The sequence below is a fragment of the Anopheles coustani genome, chromosome 2, assembly GCF_943734705.1.
Source record: "Anopheles coustani chromosome 2, idAnoCousDA_361_x.2, whole genome shotgun sequence".
In the NCBI taxonomy this organism is placed as follows: Eukaryota; Metazoa; Arthropoda; class Insecta; order Diptera; family Culicidae; genus Anopheles; species Anopheles coustani.
In genome coordinates this window covers 81,432,655-81,452,953 of record NC_071289.1, presented here as the reverse complement: position 1 = coordinate 81,452,953, position 20,299 = coordinate 81,432,655, and the positions used below count along the sequence as shown (strand labels likewise).

The following is a 20,299-nucleotide window of genomic DNA, read 5'->3' as shown; positions in this document are numbered from 1 at the left end:
CTGCTTGTTTAAGTTCCATTTAAACAAACTTTGCTTTACTTACTTAGTACTTCGTTAGAGAATTTAGATTCAAGTTATTTAGTTATTTCGATTCTTACCAATAATTGGGCTGAACGGTAAGTAGGACTCACCAAAAAGAAAAAAATGTCAGTTTTTTTGGTCAAGTTTTTGAAGTAAAATTAATATCAATGATTTTTTTTTCCAAGTTCAATTTTGAATAAGTTTTTTATTAAAATACACGTATTGCTACTCGACGAAATCAACTAGTATTATTTTCATCATAAAAATAGAAAAGTATTTAACGATAGGGAAAGGGTCGGAATAACTAAACTGTTTAATAATAGCTTAGAATAGCTCATGTTACACAAATATAAAATAAAAGGCTGAGATACTTATCACGGAGAACAATTGAATCCAACCCTTACCAACTGTTGTAGAAGTCTGAAATGGTTTAAAATCAATATAACAAAAATATAAGTATTAATATTTACATAGCATTGAAAAAGAATGCCAACTACGTGTTGATAGTGGACAAAGAATTTAAATTTAAATAAAAAGAAATCTTCCTACCCTTTCGTAAAATGGGTTGGATTTCTAGTAATGATAATCTTGTTTTCGACATAGTTTCATATTGGCGAAAGATACAGAGGCGTCCAGGCAATTCTCCTTTTCTCAGGTGTCCAACTTACTGTTTGGCAGGAAAATATACAAGGAAATACGAGACAAAGTACTATAAAAGCAACGTGCTTGTGTACCTAAGAAGCCGTTATTCAGTTTCGACGTTGTTGAAATTAATAAATAAATTGAATGTCACTCAACTGTACTCGGATTCGTTTTGCCAAATATTAGCCCAGGTTCCGTGTAGGCAAAGCTATTTATTTTTGGCTGCTATTTTTGGATTTAATATAATTTAATATATGCCCCCTTTTTCAGATGAAACCCCGCTCAATATGCCCAACTCAACGAAAGCCATGGGAGGCAAATGGGATGATGGCGCCCTGCGGCGCATGGGCCAGCGCAGCTTCGGTCCGAGCAACTACTCCGAGTCGGACAGCAGCAGCCCCATCAATGAGTTCTCGAACGCACCCACCTTTAGGATACCATCGAAAACCCCTTGCCCAAGTATGGATCCATCTTCTCGAAAAAGAAAAAGATAATTTCTCGAGTAATGTACTCCCTTTCCTTTCGTTCCCTGTAGCGAGCATATTGCATCACGAGTCGAGCACGGAATCCATCAAAGAACTGTCACCGGTAAGGGATCACCATCGGGCCAATACGCCCCGCCACGTGCAGGCGACCGCCGCCAAGGGCCACTTCGGCCATCCGCTGCGGACCAAGGACAATCATTGCCTCGACATGCAGCCATCTTCAAGTACGCACAGGTAGTTCAGGTACCTAACTCTCAGATCCAAAAGCTAACCAACGGGGCACCCGTACTACTGCATACTGCGTCACCACCTTTTGCCGGGGTCAAATCCCCCCACCCCACCCCCTGGGTTTGCCCACCCTGCTATCACGTCCACTCGCGGCAGACAACACTGTGCAGTAATGCGTCCCGAACTCAAAATTGATGCCTAAAGAAACAAAACAATCGAATACAATTTAAAAGATAAATAATTGTTTTGAAACGATCAACCGGATTTGGACCCACCTTGTAACCACCCCTTCACTCGGCGGTGTACTTCCTTCACCCTACAACCGACTCCTTCACCCAACCACCCGGTCAACCGATGCCAGTAATCGCCTTTTGGCTTCGTTTGTAGATACCACAATAAGACCTACGTGACAGCGGCCGAATTTAGCGAAACGGAAAGTGATCGTGAGCGGGCGCTAGATCTCGAGGTTCAGCGAGCCATGGAAAAGGCTATACGGCAGGACGAGTGCAAGTCGTCGACGAGATAGAGCGATGCGAAACGAAATGGAAAACACAAAGATTTGAATCCTCCTCAGCCAATCAAAACACTCAGTCGGTTCCAACATCCATTCCCCGGACTGACCCATTTCCCTTTCCGCTATCCAAGATCTTCCTATCTCGGTGGTAGATAAAGTATCCTATGGTGAAACCATTCCAATTTGAACCCTCCCAAATCATGCCAAAAGCCGGCATCTAGTCCGTGTCCTTTTAGTGTAGATCAAAATATTGTCGTTATCGTAGCACAATACCCACGCATCGTGAGATTTTTTATATCTTCATTAAAGTTGAATAAACGGTTTTTGTTTGCATTGAATGTATAGCGAATGGATCGTGCGTTTTTTTTTACTCATATTCGAAACTGTTTCGCGGTGAAAATAGTTTTCTCAATCTCAAAGATGCTGAAGAAAATAAAAAAGAAATTAATGTGAGGTAATATATTTTCACGATGACAAAAACTCCTTCCAAAATACATGCCTGTGTTGCGTTCGCTTGTTTTAAAAATCGTTTTTAACCAGATGAGCTTTTTCGCGTAACTGCTGATCCTGCAGTGCCACCATTCGATCGCCCTTGGATTTCTTACCAATGCCTAACTTTGGCAAACCTCGGTTCAATCCCTCCAACAGTACGCACGCCTTGCATGGCTGCTGTGAAGAGACGAACCCGCATCGACCACAAATCCCCCGGACCGGTTTCTTTACCGTGCCCTTAATCTGCAGCTGTTCGCCCGCATGGATGATATCCATGATGGCCGAAGGGCGCACCTTTTCCAGGTCCTTTAGAAAAGCCCTCGCATGGCCACGGTACGCATTTGGCGCGAAAACACACTCGGTAGAGAAGTACACTAGCTTCTTAAAGTGAGCGTACATTACGATTTCCTTCTCGTAGCTGTACTTTAGCGGTTTTACCCGCGGGATTGTGTCGGCTTCCTTTGAACCCGTTTTGATATCACAACATCGTCGCAACCGGGCCGTATCACCACGCAGTATGTTCATGATGACCGTCTCCGCTATATCGTCCGCGTTGTGCCCGGTGGCCACACAGTCCACCTCCATCAGCCGAGCACCCCGGTCCAATGCTTGGCGACGAAATACCCCGCAGAAGGTGCAGTTATTGCTTCGGCCAATCTCCGCCACGATTCGATCCATTGTCCAGCCGTACAGCTCCTGGTACGAGAGCACACGCAGGGGCATCCCATAATCGTCCCGATTCTGGGCCACCGTCTTGAGACTGTCGTCCCGGTAGCCCGTTATGCCTTCGTCGATGGACAGCAGCACCAGATTCAGACCATATTTGTACCGGTTGTTCAGCACGTTCATAACGTGGGCAAGTACGGTACTGTCTTTCCCGCCGCTGGCCGCGATTGCCACCTTTTCACCCGTTCGAAAGAGCTGTTCCTGTTGGATGGTGTTGTGTATTTCCGTTTCGAACGCGAGAAAGAAACATTCCTTGCACAGCACATCGCCCGTTTTCGGCCTCTACAACAAAATATATGGACGGAATTGATAGACTAGGAGGCATTCTAAATTCTAGGCAACTCACTTACCCGCATAAAAGCATTACGGCCACATTTACTTCCACAAGGCACCGGCATTTTGGTAAGTTTTTCGTCACTTCAACTGCAGGTTGTTATTCATTTTGCTCGTTGCTTTTGTTTACATTCTGCAATACGAACAAGGTCATGTAGGGAAGGTGTTCGCATCAAATTTACCAAGGAGATGATCTCCGTTTTTCCAGTTAAAAACTAATTTATGAAAAGAATTAACATCATTAAAATAGATATGCACTATTCAGGACCTTTATGACGATGATTTATTTGAAATCAGAGCTCCAAAGCTATTTGGCTTGCGAGTTTAGTTTTCAAACTCTAAGTCGATTGTCAAACTATCTGCCTGTTCCTTATTTATCATAACTTTGGCAAACTGTCAACAATAAACAACTGTCAAAAACCTCGTGTTAAACGTGCATGTTCAATTGTGAATCAAGAAACGCCGCACGAGCAGCGTTTTCACCAATAATTTTTGTTTTCTGTGGCTAGTTACAATGGGACGCAAAGGAAACTTTGAGGAGAAACCCAAGCGAGGTCCTGGCCGTAAGGCTCGCAAACAACAGGAGCCAGTTTTCAAATTTATAAAAGGTAAGTTCAGTGGTACGCGGAACACGGATATCGCATCGTTGGTGCATGGAACCGTGCATGGTGACGAGTTACAATCCAATTCTTCTTTCCAGAGGATGACGATGATAGAAAATTGTCCCACCATCAAAAGAAACGGGCGATAAAACGCGAACAGAAGCAAGTAAAAAAGCAGCAGGCAGAGGAAAAGAAAGCCAACGCTCAGAAAGCGAAGGCATCGCTTGCAGTTCAGAAAACCGGTGAAAGTGACACGATCAATCCGGCTAAAATTTTCGATTTAGAAAAGAGTCGCCAAAAGTACAAACAACTTGGACGTAAGGCTGGCCAACCGGCTCCTATCGCTACGAATGGGCTGAAGAATGGTGCGGCCAAAAAAGGGCGCAATCTGTTCGACAGTGACAATGAGGATGACGACGCAGCGCCGAAAGCGAAGAAGGTCGCTGGCGGGGTCGTTAAAAAGAACGACATGAAGAAATTCCTCCAACAGGGCGACTCCGATGAGGACGATTCGGATGAAGAGGAAATGACCAGCGAAGAAGAGGAGGAGGAAGACGGAGAATCAGATGATGAAGGTGGAGAGGAGGAAGAAGTTGAGGATGCGGAGGAGGACGATGATGATGAGGATGAGGACGATGACGATGACGATGACGAAGAAGGTGACGAAGAAGATGCAGACATGTTACCCATTGAAGCAGCAAACAAGAAGCTGAAGAAACGGATGGAGCGCGAGCAAAAGTTGGCCGATGAAGAAATGGCAGAATCTACGGCGAATCGAGAACGGTTCGAGTTCCCATCGGAGGAGGAGATGGCTCAAACCACAAGCCTGCAGGATGTGAACATCCGCATCCGGGACGTCATCGGTGTGCTGTCGGATTTCGCGGCCAATCGCGATCCCAACCGCTCCCGTTGCGATTACATGGATCTGCTGCTTAAAGATCTGTGTCTGTACTACTCGTACAATGAGTACTTCATGGGCTTGCTGATGGAACTGTTCTCCCCGAACGAACTGCTCGAGTTCCTCGAAGCGTCCGAAGTGCAGCGTCCGCTTACAATCCGTACCAATAGCTTGAAAACGCGTCGGCGCGATCTTGCACAGGCATTGATCAACCGTGGCATCAATCTGGATCCGATTGGTAAGTGGTCCAAGGATGGGCTGGTCGTCTATTCGTCGCAGGTACCGCTCGGGGCGACACCGGAATACCTCGCCGGACACTACATGCTGCAGGGCGGTTCCAGTATGCTGCCCGTTATGGCACTCGCCCCAGAGGAAAATGAGCGCATTTTGGATATGTGTGCGGCTCCGGGTGGCAAAAGTTCCCACATCGCCGCCCTGATGAAGAACACGGGCGTGCTGTTCGTGAACGACTCGAACAAAGATCGCCTGCACGCGGTACTGGGCAACTTTCACCGGCTCGGCATACAGAATGCCGTCGTTACGAACATTGACGGTACCAAGTATCCCGATGTGATTAAGGGTTTCGATCGAGTGCTACTCGATGCACCCTGCAGCGGCTCGGGCGTCATCTCGAAGGATCCGAGTGTGAAAACCACCAAGACGGAAACGGACGTACAGAGGTGTTACAATCTGCAGCGACGCTTAATCCTGGCTGCGATCGACTGCCTTTCGGCTGAATCGGAGACAGGAGGCTATCTGGTTTACTCCACCTGCTCCGTGCTGCCCCAGGAGAACGAATGGGTTATCGACTATGCGCTACAGAAGCGCAACGTGCGACTCGTCTCGATTGGCATCGACTTCGGTGTCGAGGGTTTGACCAGCTACGATGGTCGACGATATCACTCGTCGATGAAGCTAACGCGCCGTTTCTATCCCCACACGCACAACATGGACGGGTTCTTCGTGGCGAAGCTGCAAAAGTTCTCCGATGGTATTCCCAACAGCGTCGCCGATGAGCCGGAAGATGAAGCAGTAGATGAGGAGGAAGTAAAGCTACCGAAAAAGATCGACAAGCGCGACTGGTACTACAAGGACGTCGTCGAGAAGCGGAAGGCTGCCCGAGAGGATAAGAACCACGTGGTGAAGGTATTCCAGAAGCCCACGAATACTAAGACGAAGAAGAAAAAGGAGAAGAAAGCGAGGGATGAAAACAAAACAAGTGCTTCCACTGGCGAAAGCGAGCAGAACGGCAATGCAGAGACGAAACCTTCCGGCAACAAACCGATAACGCTGTCCAAGGCGGAGGTCAAGGTTGTGGAGGAACGATCACGTTTCCATCAGAAGTTGAAGCATCTGCAGCAAAAGTTCTCCAATGGCACCAGCAAAAGTACCTCTCCCGCGGCCAACAAGACGAGGAAGAATGATGCATCGACGAAAAGTGGCAAAAAACAAGCAAACGGCGGTGGCGCATCCAAGTCCGGCCCAGCGGGTAAACCACGTAACGAGAAGAAAGGACCAGGAGTGAAGAAGACCACGTTTAAGAAGCAGGTGGGGAATGTAAGGAAAGCTAAGTAAAATGTAATGTATATGCAAATAAAAGCTATCTATCTTTTTTATCGTATTCCATTGGTCGGCATACGATTAGAATAATATATCAATGGGTTTTATTTCTTATTATTAGCAAACTATCACATCGAACTCTGGAATGCTGCATGAACTTTTTTTAGTTTTTTAACAGTCAATCAAGAAATTTTTTATTTAATTATTTCGTACTTTTAGATTTATTATTGAATCTTAGGCCTTTTGGATTGTTAAACACAAAGTGTTCAATTTTCAGTGGAATTTAACAAAAAGTGAACATTCCAAATCCGTGAAAATGTTTATTTTGAATAGAGTTTTTCCACCCCTTCACACCATCAACATTCACTTTTTCCTGAAAATTTATTTGGTAGTTTTCCTGGATTTTCATTTGGTGATTTTCGGATTCGTCGACCTCAAATTGTAGATTGAAAGCTTCTAATTTAAGTAAGTAAAATTTAAATTCAAGTTCATGCAACATAAATCACGAAAACCATAAATTTCGTGCGAACAAAGGAAGAAGCGCGAATTGTTGAACGATCGGATGAACGAAAAGATGCAAAAGCCTCAGTTTAGATCACTTTCAAAAGCACCCTCAAAAGCTCAAAGCTTTGCACCAGCAGCAAGGGCGGGAAGGAAATCGCTGGGCTCGATGCAACCTCCCGTCAATGAGCACGTGTTGAAACACGGGCCAATATACACAAACGCCACAAAAGGGCGTTAACTCGAATTCCTCAAGGATTCTCGCACGTTCTCTCTCTCTGTCTTCTCTTTCCCCAGCGGAAATGTTTAGGGCTGATATGAGAGCTTTTCTCCTTCCCAGGAGGACATGTTTGTTTGTGTGTGCCTACGCTGAGTCCCACTCTTGCCCGTGGAAAGCGATCCCAAACATCGTCGAACAACAACCGGGATCGACTACCGTACAAGTTTTCCACCCCGGAAGAAGGGCGTTATTTGTTGCGCTTTCCTAGTTTTCCTTCGAGGCGACTGGTAGGTAAACCGATGTATTTACTTCTAGCGTGTTTGTGTGCGTGCGTACGAGAAGGTGTATTTGGAGGGAGGCGCATAAAATATGTCAAAACAAAGTAACCGCCAGCATTAGCAACCCTTTCGACGAGAAACTGCCTGAGACAGATCAAAGTAGGCACAACAACGAAATCCTTTTTGAAAGTGGCGTTACCCCCTGGGTATGTGTGTAGAGTGAACAGAAGCGTAAAGTAACGTAGACCCCCGCTGTTTGCCGCACAAAAGTCACACATCGAACCCCCGGAAGGCGTAAAGAATTCAACTAACCGACACGAAGACGATTCAATAATTGAACCGTAAATCCGGACGCCGGATCCAGGAAACCGTTGCTGAATTATTAAGCCCTTCCATATCTGTTCATATATTTATGCACCATGCGAAGGGTGTCGGAGGGTTTTTTATCCACGTTTTTCCTTCCTTACGCTGCGTTGCGTTCCTCCATACTTCGGGGTCCGCAAGCGTTGACCACGCCAGCCGTCCGCACATTCGGCGGGTGTAATTGAAATTTGAGAGCTTTTCAGCTTCCGCTCCTCCCCGCTGGTCACCCGCCACCCTAGCATGTGGTCATGCGCAGTGGGGAAACGCATGCACTCGCAAACAACGGGGTTTTGAGTCGGCCAGAATGTATGTTTTCGTTCACTTGACCTCAAAGAATTCAAATATACTGAGCCTTGAGAACGAACTGTTCCGGTGTTCCGGTGTGGTGTGGAAAGCACCTGTTCCCAGCTGCAAGATAGTCCAGGTTTCGAGAAGTAGGTTATCAGCCCTTTCTTACCGCTTCGAGTGCGCTAGAATGTGCGTTCGCCGCACACCACTTCAAGTAACAGTTTTTTGAATAATTAAAATAAAAGTAAATAAACCCCAGCCCTACGGAGTAAACCAACGGCTCGGCCCTTCTGCAAGCCCAGCATCCCAGCAAGTCCAAAAAATAAGGGCGCAGCTTCCGCGAGCTTTCAAGCGATTGCGTTGTTCTCCGTTGAATTCTCGTGAAAATGTGCTCTCCCAAACACACATACATACCAACGAATACGCGCTCTTTTTCTCCCTTTTAACATCCTTGCCATTTTTTGGCAGTTTTTCCGCCCTCACCAGAGCAAAAGGGAGCAGCATCCGACACGCATCAGGCTCGCCGAAGGTAGTGTCCGCTGGTTTTACGTGATTTTTAAAATTAAAACTACCCATTTTCCGACCTCCGGTGACAGTTTCTACGTGCCGAAAGTTATTGGTGACAGAACACGGTGGAAGTTATGCAGGTGCTTGCCAGAATTCAGGCATATTCCACCTTTGGACGGGCCCTTCCCTCGCCGAGGGACGTGTGAGATAAACAAAGAAGTGCTAGTTTTCCGGATGCCACTCCTCGGATGGACATCCTTCCAGTGGTGGTGTGGGAAGTTAACGGGACTCCCTATCGATTGGCGCGCAATAGTCCATCTCCTGCCCATTCGGGCGGACGGTTGTTTCCACGTTTCTTCAGGCCGTAATCTATTATGTATGAGCCCGAGATTCACCTTGGCTGAGGTGCATCCGTGGAAAGGCTCAGTGAGCAGCTAACAAGCAAACAAAAAACAGCAATCTCTCATCCAGGGCGTTATCCTGCTGCGCCCATTCCGCCAAATATCCTTAGAGCCTTTGGAATCAGGGCTCGGCAAGTGCATTCGCACTTCCTTGGTCTGCGCTCTCTCTCTCTTTCTCTCGCTCGCTCGCTTTTTCTCTGTCCCGCACCTCAGAGCAGGGTTCCTCATTCTCCATCTGACACAGTTTGTCAACGACATTTAATTACGTTCCGTGTTTTATCACAGCGACACAGACGACTCTTATCAACCGCAAGCAGCATCTTCCAATCCGTCACATGCGTGCGAGATTACGAAATACCCCCAGTACACCTGCCGTTTTATCTAACAGGTACTAACTCTGCTCCTCCTCCTCTGACTTTTCAGCCTCACACACAACTTACGAGCGAGGTAACGTGTTGAAGACATCTTTCCACTCGCCAGTGTCCGGTCCACCAGTGTCAACGCGAGTATATATCCAAGCTCGGGCTTATCTGCAGCAAGAGCCCTGCATTCGTTCCATTCTGCTCGTCGAGCTGGTTAACCATTAGCACCGTTTTGTGATTGTGCGCGATCGAGTGCGTCCGTGCTTGTGTGTGTGTGTGTTTATACTTGTGTTAACTTAAAACCGCCAAAATAAAGCTCAAAATGGACGGATCGTCTGTGAGCCCCCTTCCCTGCGAGGCTCCGCTAGCGATGATGGAAAGCGAGAAGACGCCACCGAGAAGTCCCAGCCAGCACGACATGCCGCCACCGCCGGACGAAAAGTAAGTACCATGTGGACCCCGCTGGAATTCCCAGTTTCTTATTCCAGCATTCGGCATGGCATAGGGGAATGTAAATCAGCACAAAACTACGCTCATATTTTTTTGTCCTCCACAATCCGAATGTGAATATGTATAACGATTCTCCTGCGTACGTTTGTCATCATCACAGTATCGCGACGTAATGGCGATCTTCAGCAAACCCGGACAGGGTCCCGGGGTTTACTTCTTTCAATCACCATAAATTGGTCCAAACCACTTGGCCATCCCGGAGTCTCGGTTAGAATGCGATTGCAGCTTCACAACGAAATCAGAAGATCACAAGACCCTGCGCTGATCTTTGTTATCCGTACGTGGTGGAGGGATTAATCTGAAGTACATTTCGTAACGCGCTTTGTGGCCCGGTACACTACACTGATGGCCACACGTTTGACCTAACATGAAGCATCGAAGTACGAAGATGAAGTGCCTATGGTTTAAAGTTTAACTCATTGTAGCAATTTAAGAATTTGATACTTAAAAGTGTTTTGATTGGTTTTGCACGACGATATGAAATAGCAAAACACCAGAACACAAGTTACTGCTCTGCGGATAAAATCTATAATTTGTTCTACTCAACGATGTATCTAAAAAGCATAATTAAATTTAAATTGGATAAAATTTATGAAAGAGTGTTATTTCCACACATTTCGCTATTTTTAGATAGTATCTCCTAGGGGAGTGTCACAAAAATGCTATTCAAACGTACATAATTGATTTTTTTTTAATTTTACATAGTTTTTGTGTTGAAATGTTAAAATGTCCCTTGAAAAAGTATGTTGTTGTGGTTATGACGTACAAACAGTGGGCAAATTGTCAGCAAATTGAAACATATTTCTATCTATTTTTCAAGAAAAATATACTTGTTAGACTTGCATCACTTTTTAGCTGAACTTGATCGTTCTGCATGCAGTTTGGATACCATTTGACGAACCGTGTTTTAGCACCGACTCTATGACACATTATCATCGATTAATATCTCTCCCCAGGCGGAACGCCGAATACGGAAGGTTTCGTATTAAGAGCGGTTTCCGTTACCTTTTCACGTAATTGTGTTAATAGGAGCATGGCCATGTCCAATACTGGCTATTTTGATCTGATTTGGATTAAACTATGAATATAAAAATAAAGGAAATGTAATTTGGAACCACTAACACGTGACTTTCGATAGCGAAATATACGTCATTGCATTAGAATGGTTTCTCCCAAAAGGCGATTCTTGCGTGCAGTAGTGTTCGCCACTAAACCGCGGGCGCTTGCAGTGAATGGACGGATGGAAATCTAACTCCCTTTCGGATGCCGTGACCACCGTTTCCCATCGTACCCCGCACGCCCGGAGATTTTCCTCTCCATTAGATTCCCGGAGAGCGAGCCTTTTGTGTATGTTGGACGTTTTCCATACATCCAGCCGTCTCCCATCCGCTCATTTTCCTTTCTATGACTCTCCGGGGCTCTCTGCTGTTTGTCTACGGGGGGAGTTTTTCTAAGGTGGTTTTCTTTTTTTCGTTTTTGCCTCGGTGCTCTTGCGTGGCCGCGGAGAGTAAACAGCAAGACGATCGTGAGATGATCAACGCCGGAATATATGGCGGTCCCATGTAGAGGCCGCGGTTAAATTGAGAGAGCAAGTTTGGCCACGAGCGCTCCGCCGATCGGACAGGGCAAAGAATGTACGCCGTCCGGGTGTTGATAAAACGTTAAAGGCGCAGATTGAATTCAGTTAAGCTAGAGATGCTGATCGCATTCGTAACGCTGCAACGCTGCTGAATCTGTTTTTCGCGCGCGCGAACCAAACCCGTGTGTGTGTTTGTGTGTGTGGTTATGCTTTTTTGGCCAGGAAGTTTACACAATTGAAGAATTGCTCCGGTCCGGCAGAAAAAGGGCAGCAAAATAGTTGGTGTTTTAAATTCGCAGTTGCGGTGCCTGTATACAGCTATCCGGTTTAATACAGTGATCGATCGTCAGTGATCGACCTATCGAAAACCACCGAAACGTGAACCCAAACCGGCCGCTAAAGTGTCCACCCTGCGTGTGTGTGTGTTCAGTGGCCCGACAGTGCATTCCGACGGTGTCCCGCGGCTGGCGGCCAGAACCAGAATGCCACGAAACTCCACCACCACGAGCGGAGCCGCTGGGTAAGGGAGCGGGGGGTCCGTATTATCGTATTGGAGAATGCAAGCGGGGCGTCCCCATCATCCGGGTGTCACGTGTCGGGGCGTGCGACAATCGTGCGTCAAACATGTGCCTTCGTTTGACGGCACGGAAGAAGATGTGATCAAGATGTTTAATTTTTCAAACGCTGCTGTCGCTTAGCTTCCAGTTGTGAAACGTTTTCCCGGATGGCTTTCCCAAACCGAAAGAGATTCAATCGAGTAGGCTGCGGGAAGATGATTTCTTTCTTTTGTTATCGTTTCCCATATTTTTTTTTCGCGCTCTCTTTCTCCCCTTCCCTCTTCCTCTTTCTATCGACTTCAAGTAAAACCAAATGGAGGGCCAATTTTTCAACGGCGTAAGCAAAAAAAATCCCCCAATACAGATTCCGGGCCGATTTGAATAGGACTTTGTGTGTGCCGTTTTTCGCTCTGGCTGAAGCGTGTGCTCGTGAGCAATTTGAATGGCAATGCTTTGTAGTCATTTTTTTTGTCGATTCCGCCACCGCGTGCCACTACTTCTTCGCGGCCCGGCGCCACTGCTTTGTTTGTTCGTGCCAAGTCAAAGTTTTCCATCCCGAAACCGAACGCGCCAAATGCGGTGAAAGAGTTTCATCCATCAATCGGATCGGTACGGCTGGAAGGGGGGACGGGTGGGGATGCGGCCAATTTCCATCGAGGCCAGGTGTGCTGGTTGGACGCGCTGATCTCCAGCTTCGGAGCTGATCGCGGTCGGCCTTTGATAGGAAAAGAAAGTGAAAATAAACCTGCCATATCGGGTGGACCGGGAGTGGCGCGGGCGAGGAGTACCCGGTGGGGAGAAGGGAAAAGCCGCAGGGAAATGTACGTTCAAGCTACCGCACCTGGTCACCCGCCTCCATTCGCTTCCGTTCCCCTCCCACCAGATGTATCTCAATGGCATCGAGTAACGATGAAGATCTCCTCCGAGCGTCGTTGTGGTCGGAGGGAATGGCATATGCACGGGTAGAGGAGTGAGGGCAGGTGGAGTGAGAAAGATAGACACAGCAAGGAGGGCACCCAGCAGCAAGAGGGCAATAGATATTGGGTGAGCGAGGCGGACCCGTGGAAGGGAGCTTCTTGTAAACAAGTTTGATTTTCCACCCACCCACCCACTCACCCCCGGAGGAGCCCTTGGCCGGACCGCACCGACCGCACACTCCCGAGCTAGGGGGTCGGGTGGGATTGCACACTGGCCGTGGTTGCACACGCGAGCCCAGTCTCTCGTGGCTCGATCGCCGGATTTCGAAGCCGACTGCAGCGGAATGCAAGTGGAAAGGCGGTAGCGAGGCGGGCGGAGGTTACTTTCACTCTCAAATGCCGCGACCGATTGGGCTCCGTGTTGGAGGATTGGAGGATTTTCCTTCGATTCGAGCACAAGCAGCCCTTCACCGGCTTATGCGGCATAGACCGAGTGCTCCGGATGTCATTCGCTTCCCACAGCAGGGCAAAGAACTTCGGTCTTCCGCTGGACCTGCTTGTCGGTGTGCGTCCGCTTGTGCATCGAGTTTTAACATTTAAATCGACCAATTAATATTCATGTTGGTCTAGGCAGGCGACGGCATCCGCTCACACTAACGATCAAGTCCTCTGTTATGCTCTGGCTCTGGTTGAATTGTTTAGGATTTTACTTGAAAAAATATTAGAAGGGTTTACCAACAATTAAGATTTTATTAATTTTGCTTCTTTCATACTAGAGTTTTCTTAACTGTTTTATCAGTACTTGTACTCAACAGTAATAATCTCTTTTTACCCGAATATGGGAGCATTCTTTCTAAATACTTTCCATATTTGTGTGCTATGATCTTTTGAGTTTAGCAATAAATATTCTCAAATGGTCGTACGGTGATTGGCATCAGAAGAAAATACTAATAATTGTATTGCACGTACAATAAATAAATTAATTAAAGTAGATTGAAAGTTTTTTTCTATGCGCTCGGGTAGATTTTGAAAACATATCAGTCAGCTATTACCATTTTTACTTTTTATGCTTCACTTTGTAAGCTTAAGTTATTAGGCATTTTGTTTAAGAATCTTAGGAGGGTTGCCACGTATCATATTTTGGTTTGGTTAGTTGGTTCTTTATTATTACTAATCCTTGAACTAATGTGATCAATGCACAGTTGATCAAAACATGGATTTTTTTTAGATCTCGATCTCTAACATTTCTAACGCTAGCATTAAATGTTTCGCTCTAAAGTTCATCTTGATGTTTAAGTTCTTTTAGCTCAGAGTAGAAATCAACAAATGAAATTGAAAACAAAGTGACAAAAAATGGTGTGCATGAATTTAATTATTGTAAATTTAATTATTGCAACGTTGTCTTTCGAAGAAATCTTAGTAGATGTTCATCACATTGTCTGATGTTAGTAAAATACTTATAGCAGCTTAACTGTGTCTGACCTTGAATTAAATTAGCCAACCATGGATTACGCACTATCGTTCATAACAATGGTTAAATCCGGTTGATTTCAGTAACAAAAGCTACAAGTTCTTTAGGCACATTCATTGGAATTGATTATAAGTGCAATTGTGTGCTAAAACTTAGGCAATTTCAACCAATCCCACGATCTGTGCAACTTGCTTTCCGAATCCACCTTCTCGGCTCCAGCTCGATCCACCCTCATTTTACAGTCTGCGGACAAGTACTACCAACCGGGCCGGGACCGTTTAAGTAAATTTAGGCAGTAAATTAAGATGACACTAGCCCAGTGCCAAGCCTCGAGTCGTAAACCATCGTAATCTTACGCACCACACAACACACAATTTGTACCAACCGTAACGCAGTGCGCAATCGCTACGGCATCGACAACAGGGAGCCATGTCCCTTACTAGCCCAAAAAAAACCCTGGGATAACTGAGTGACCAAACGGAGATAAACGGGAGCCCTCTACATCCGCCGCACCCGATGGTCCATTGCTTTAATTATCTTGTAATTTGACAACCAACAAGCGAGGGGAACTAAGAGCCGAGCATCGGAGTGGTGAAGTTTGCCAAGTGTTTGTCGCTTTATCCACCAACAACGACGGTTGTGGCGTAAGTTGAGGGCGGACAAGTTTTTCATTTACATCAGCGCATTCGCTGGCAATTTGTGGGACACAAACGTGTCAGTTTTCGTGTGTAACACTAGCAAATCGAGCCGAAAACCCGCCAGCCAACCGTTGGAAAATTGGTTTGAATTTGAAGCGCAATGAGGCACATGCATCATTGGTCCGTTTGCACAGTAGTCCCGGACTGACACCGTTCTTGCTCGATCTGAACGGCGACGACGACGACGCGTCCACCCACTTGTTGTTCGCGTTCGAGTTCGTTAAATGAGCAGTGGCGTGGACTCTCACTCCACGGACCGGCCAATTAACTAAATTGACCTCTTCGCGTCAACTGTACCCCGCGTGGTAGCTGGTCGGAGACGGAGAAACCCAGCACCACGATATCGCGGTCCAGAAGTTGATTCATCCGAAACAGGATGTCGTCGTCCATTTCCCTTCCTCCCGCTTCTCGGATCCCGCATTCAAACGGGGTCCGTCAACTTTCCCTTCCTTGTTCTGGGGTGGTTGTTAGTCAATTCCTTGCTTCCATATCTCAATATATGCGTACATACGGGAGACCATCGTCGACCCCTACGCCTTAGGGGTCATTTGTGGAAGATTGTTGGGATTATAATTTCATTTGCGACACTAATCGCCATCAAAGAGCAACTCAATTAAAGGCAAAGGGCATGGACACGGACTGTACTTTTCTTTTCTAATAAAACGTTCCTCCTCCCGACTCTTACGCAGGCGATACGACAACGATGACGATCACGTCTGGAACTGTGGCGCATGGTTCGAGTACATACTGGTCGTGGTCGTCTCGTCGATCCTGCTGATCGCCGCCTCGGTGTTGACCATCTTCTGGACGATCTACTACCGGAAGGGCTTCAACATGGATGACCCGAAGCTGCAGTTCAACCTTCATCCCGTCCTCATGATCGGTGGCTACATCACGCTATCCGGCTTCTGTATGTCCCAGCATATTCTCTAACTTTCTCCCCAAACGAACGACATCATGCCCTTTGTCGCTTTTCGTTCTAGCCATCCTGCTCTACCGGATCTGCCGATGCTGCTCGCATCTGATCGTCAAGCTGTGTCACACCTTCTTCCACGCCTGCTCGATACCGTGCATAGTGATCGGCTTCATGGCCGTCTGGGACTCGCACAACCAGCAGCAGATCCCGAACTTCTACTCGCTCCACTCCTGGCTCGGCTTGATCACGATGGGACTGTTCGCGCTGCAGTTTGTGCTGGGATTCTTTAGGTATGAGCACTGGTTCCTAGTTCCCGGCCGATTTACCACAAAATTCGTTCTCATATATTTATTTCACTCCCTTCAATCAATCCACAGCTTCCTCATCCTGCTGTGCTGCGAGAACGCAACTTACAAGTTCCGTTCCACCATGGTTCCGATCCATGCCAGCTTCGGAGTGGCCACGTTCATGCTGGCCGTCGCTACCGCGGTCACTGGTTTGACTCAGAAGGCTCACTTTGAACTCGGGTAAGGGTAGCATTAATAATAAAGATACTGGTTCAAAGCGCAATTCGTGATCTCATTTTGACGTTGGGTTTTTTTCTTCCTTCCAGTGAAAATTATTCCCAAACCATCGAAGAGGGCATCATCATGAACTCGATCGGCGTCATCCTGACCGGGCTCGGTATCATAATTCCGTTCGCAGTGCGCCGCTCCAACTCGCCGGCGAACTGCAAGGTGTACGTCACCGAGCGCATCTAAACAGAAGCAATTGTCATAAAATCATCTCCTAATGCAAAAGTATGCTAATGGTCGATATAAACACACATTTGATGCTCGAACGCAATCCGGGGTGCGTGTAATGTGCAAAACAAAAACAAACAACACGTTTTACATGATAATATCGTGTACTAGAACCGACCCGGTATCTATAGATTAGTAGATCGTAGAAGAAGAAAAAGAAAACAACACTAAGGCATCATGGGTTTGTTGCTTTATTTAAACGATTGCTCTAGTAAGAGCCGATCGTAATATTACTTTTTAACGTTATTTTAACGACGATTTGTTTTGTTTTTAATAATCATTCCTCCGCCACTTCGTGCATTGCATAATGGATAAATTGTTATTGCTTTGTTTGCAAAAAATTGTTGAACCCACTCGCTAGGGGAAAGGAATCGAGCCAATCGAGCTGCGTTGGCCGCGGTTATTTATTTGCACGTCAGAATCAGAAATGGGAGATGAAATTTAAAACGTTTTATATAAGTCTATTAATATTAGAACATTAACGTTCGAATAAAGGTTCAAATGATCAGTAAAGCATAAATCAACACATTTTCGATTGACGACAAGAGTCATTAAAGCAAACGCGCAAGATTAAGGCAACACACAAAACCCCACAAACAGTGCAATACGGTAGGTCAGGTCGAACTGAAATAGAAGAACATAACATATAACCAAGCCAACTCGAACAATCCGTACACCGGATGCTGTTTGGCGCTAGATGCCCGACGGCTTAAATAGATTCCAGCAAAACAACTTATACCATTTAATCGCTAAAAATGATACAATTTCTCCAAGAAACCAAGCTCATATTCGTCAGCTAATTAGTGAACTACAAAAGAAAAAAGTAGACGCAGCAAGGGAGGTGAGCAAAGGGTAGGCCAACCAGAAGAACCACAAAACGAAAATGATAGTCGATAAGCTAAACAAATCAAAAGATACACAATCCCACATATACAATGTTAGTGCCAACGATGTCAAAGAAAAGGATACAACTTGAGATCCTGAACACACACTCACACACAAATTTTGGGTGCGTATTTAATTGAGTATTGTGGTTTTTGTACGGTGTTTGTTTGTTTTTTTCCTGGTCAAGTTTATCATAATTATGCCCAGCTACCGTGAACATTTGCTCAGTTGAGAAGACGGAATTGAATTTACTATTTGTCATACAATCAATCAATCAAACCATCGGGATTTCAATAAATAGTTGCAGAACGAAAGCTAGTTTAGATAAAATTAACCCTTTTCTTATCAATACCAATCTTACTACGGCGTGCGCTACGGCGAGCCACGGAGGGCAGAACCACGAATCGATTTTATGGCGATCATTGAACGGAGAACCAAAATGCATCACATGTGGAAAGTGTGGAAACAATGCAGATTGACACAAAAAAAAAACGAAACATATACAAATATTTTAAAAAATGTGTGTTCAAACAAAGTAACGTATAAAGCATATAAAGTCGAACAAGGAAAACCCATCTATTGAATGTTTAACTGTAAGATTGTGGCAATACAACCGAGCGGAATTCAACCGTCGTCGTCGTCGTCGAGCTGAACCGGGAACGCCGAGGTTTAAGTGTGTGTGCGCGTGTGTAAGGAAAAGAAAAACCCACCAAGTTTTTGCAACATCTTCTCTTTACATAGAACGACATGGCGCCGAAAGTAGCCGTGATCTAGCCAAAATTGTAGCTACTACTACACTACCGTAAACGCAGCGGGAGGGTTACATTATATAGCGAATCGTGCGTACACTCTAGTGAGCGATATATAATTCGAAACCTAATAAATCGTATTTATGTAGATTTAACTTCCGCCAACCACGTCAGGGTTCCGGCTCCGGGCGCGGCTGAGGCTGTAGTACTCTACGATAAACGAAAAAAAAACAAAACCCCAACTGGTGAACTGTTATTTGTTTCAACGTTAAATTTGTTCGTTTTCGAATCTACGCCATAAGAGCGCGATCTTCAGCATTGCGCTGGATGAAGAAGCAGAAAAAAACGAATATCGAATGGCAGACCAAACCACAAACTTTTGAACGAACCACACATAGACAAAGGCAGCAATCGGACTGGCAATCATCTTGATAGAAGCGAGAATTTACTAGACAAAATCTTTACCATCCGATCGAAACAGTACAATTTGAACGGTTATATTATATTATTAGAGGCCCATATTTATCGATTCCCTTAAAGCGATACGTTACCGCGACAGGCGGGTGCTGCGTTGCCCATTTATTCCGTATTGAACGCTCAAAACATTAGCTCAAAATTTGTCGAACACATTCGAAAAGATATATTTCGCCGTTATCTTAGCTTTGAAAAATAAAAACTGCAATAAGTGAAGCGAACGATCGTACGGATCGGAGGGTGCAGGCGGGAAAGGGATTTTCCGTAGTAATACCTTACGCAAACACATTTTTTATACAGGTACGATGAAAACCAATTTTGCTATCGTCTCATTTCCTAGCAAATGTTACAAATAACCAGCTGTGGAAAATCATTTCATACCATAAACACAAGTATATGTAAAATAAATGAATCTGTAGGAATAAAATAAACGTGGTTTGTTTATTTTATACGTTTTTCCATGAAGTAAGCTAATTGCAATTGAATTTGTGTGACTTTCTCCACTGCTTTTGTTAAATAGAATATTTTCATCCCACCTATTCATTTCAATTTTATGTCACATAAAAGCATTCTTCATTTCAATCTTTACCCATGACCGATCGACGCATATTCACATTTTACTTTTATATTAAACTGAAAACAAACAATCTTTGACAATCAACAATCTATGAAAAATGATATAAGATCTTTGATAAGATAAGAACGTAACCTAAAGTGGCCTCCTAAATATTAAACTATCTCTTATTCTATATAACTTTTCGAAATATTTAATTAAAGCCTAATCTTTCCTTTTCAATTTTAAAACGTTTCTACGCTTGCTTTATGTTGTTAACACTTTTGATTTATATACAAAAAACATTATTTATTTTTTATTATTATGTTTTTTTTATTTTAACTATAGAGACTTTGACCTTTTTGATTATTCGTTTCTATCTTTCAATAATATGTTTCTTCAAACTTTGTAGGTAAGTGTGTTTTTAAATAAACTGCTATACCAAATTTAATTTATGTTTTGATAAATTTATTTATGTTTTATGTACAGCCAAATCCACAAGGTAAAAAATTGATTCCTACTTGTTAAAGAGGAACAAGCAGGTCCCTGAAGAGGTTCAAATTGGTTCGGCGTTTATTAGTTTATTTGTTTTATTGTTTTAATCTTTTCTGGTTGAGCACATCGCTGGTGCAGCAACACTACGGAAACATTAAACGTTTTATAATTTGTCTTGTTTAGCAACAACAACAATACCTAAAAAATCTATATTGAAGAATACGAACAATTTAAAATCTATTATAATACCGCAGTGACATTGTTATGTTTG

At 44.9% G+C, this 20,299-nt stretch overlaps 4 protein-coding genes across 4 annotated transcripts in view; 3 read left to right on the top strand and 1 right to left on the bottom strand.

Moving 5' to 3' along the window:
- The window catches only part of LOC131267372 (cell adhesion molecule Dscam2), a 33,159-nt gene extending 31,193 nt beyond the window's left edge, over positions 1 to 1,966 (top strand). Inside the window, exons 23-25 of the mRNA XM_058270236.1 lie at positions 934 to 1,122; positions 1,199 to 1,382; positions 1,764 to 1,966. Coding sequence (XP_058126219.1) covers positions 934 to 1,122; positions 1,199 to 1,382; positions 1,764 to 1,902 — 512 coding nt within the window. The 3' untranslated portion in view covers positions 1,903 to 1,966. The remainder of the gene's footprint in view (positions 1 to 933; positions 1,123 to 1,198; positions 1,383 to 1,763) is intronic.
- A 324-nt stretch (positions 1,967 to 2,290) lies between these two features.
- LOC131267384 (cytoplasmic tRNA 2-thiolation protein 1) lies at positions 2,291 to 3,560 on the bottom strand. The gene is made up of 2 exons (XM_058270251.1): positions 3,459 to 3,560; positions 2,291 to 3,390 (listed from the first exon to the last, which is right to left on the bottom strand). Exons 1-2 carry the CDS (start codon positions 3,504 to 3,506, stop codon positions 2,410 to 2,412), a joined length of 1,029 nt encoding a protein of 342 aa, XP_058126234.1. The 5' UTR covers positions 3,507 to 3,560; the 3' UTR covers positions 2,291 to 2,409.
- Positions 3,561 to 3,901: 341 nt separating this feature from the next.
- Positions 3,902 to 6,593, top strand: LOC131267374 (uncharacterized). Its single transcript, XM_058270239.1, has 2 exons — positions 3,902 to 4,049; positions 4,142 to 6,593. The coding sequence occupies exons 1-2, from the start codon at positions 3,956 to 3,958 to the stop codon at positions 6,514 to 6,516; spliced, it is 2,469 nt and encodes an 822-aa protein (XP_058126222.1). The 5' UTR covers positions 3,902 to 3,955; the 3' UTR covers positions 6,517 to 6,593.
- A 3,150-nt stretch (positions 6,594 to 9,743) lies between these two features.
- On the top strand, positions 9,744 to 16,830 carry LOC131267385 (plasma membrane ascorbate-dependent reductase CYBRD1). The gene is made up of 5 exons (XM_058270252.1): positions 9,744 to 9,862; positions 15,843 to 16,063; positions 16,137 to 16,359; positions 16,447 to 16,596; positions 16,683 to 16,830. The coding sequence occupies exons 1-5, from the start codon at positions 9,744 to 9,746 to the stop codon at positions 16,828 to 16,830; spliced, it is 861 nt and encodes a 286-aa protein (XP_058126235.1).
- The last annotated feature ends 3,469 nt before the right edge of the window (positions 16,831 to 20,299 follow it).

Bases quoted from the DNA above. Each gene is read 5' to 3' on its own strand.
- LOC131267384 (XM_058270251.1), bottom strand. From the start codon at position 3,506: ATGCCGGTGCCTTGTGGAAGTAAATGTGGCCGTAATGCTTTTATGCGG. The intron at 3,391-3,458 runs GTAAGTGAGTTG...ATTTTGTTGTAG, and splicing joins GCCGTAATGCTTTTATGCGG to AGGCCGAAAACGGGCGATGT.
- LOC131267374 (XM_058270239.1), top strand. From the start codon at position 3,956: ATGGGACGCAAAGGAAACTTTGAGGAGAAACCCAAGCGAGGTCCTGGC. The intron at 4,050-4,141 runs GTAAGTTCAGTG...TCTTCTTTCCAG, and splicing joins AGTTTTCAAATTTATAAAAG to AGGATGACGATGATAGAAAA.
- LOC131267385 (XM_058270252.1), top strand. From the start codon at position 9,744: ATGGACGGATCGTCTGTGAGCCCCCTTCCCTGCGAGGCTCCGCTAGCG. The intron at 16,064-16,136 runs GTATGTCCCAGC...TTTTCGTTCTAG, and splicing joins CATCACGCTATCCGGCTTCT to CCATCCTGCTCTACCGGATC. The intron at 16,597-16,682 runs GTAAGGGTAGCA...TCTTCCTTCCAG, and splicing joins AAGGCTCACTTTGAACTCGG to TGAAAATTATTCCCAAACCA.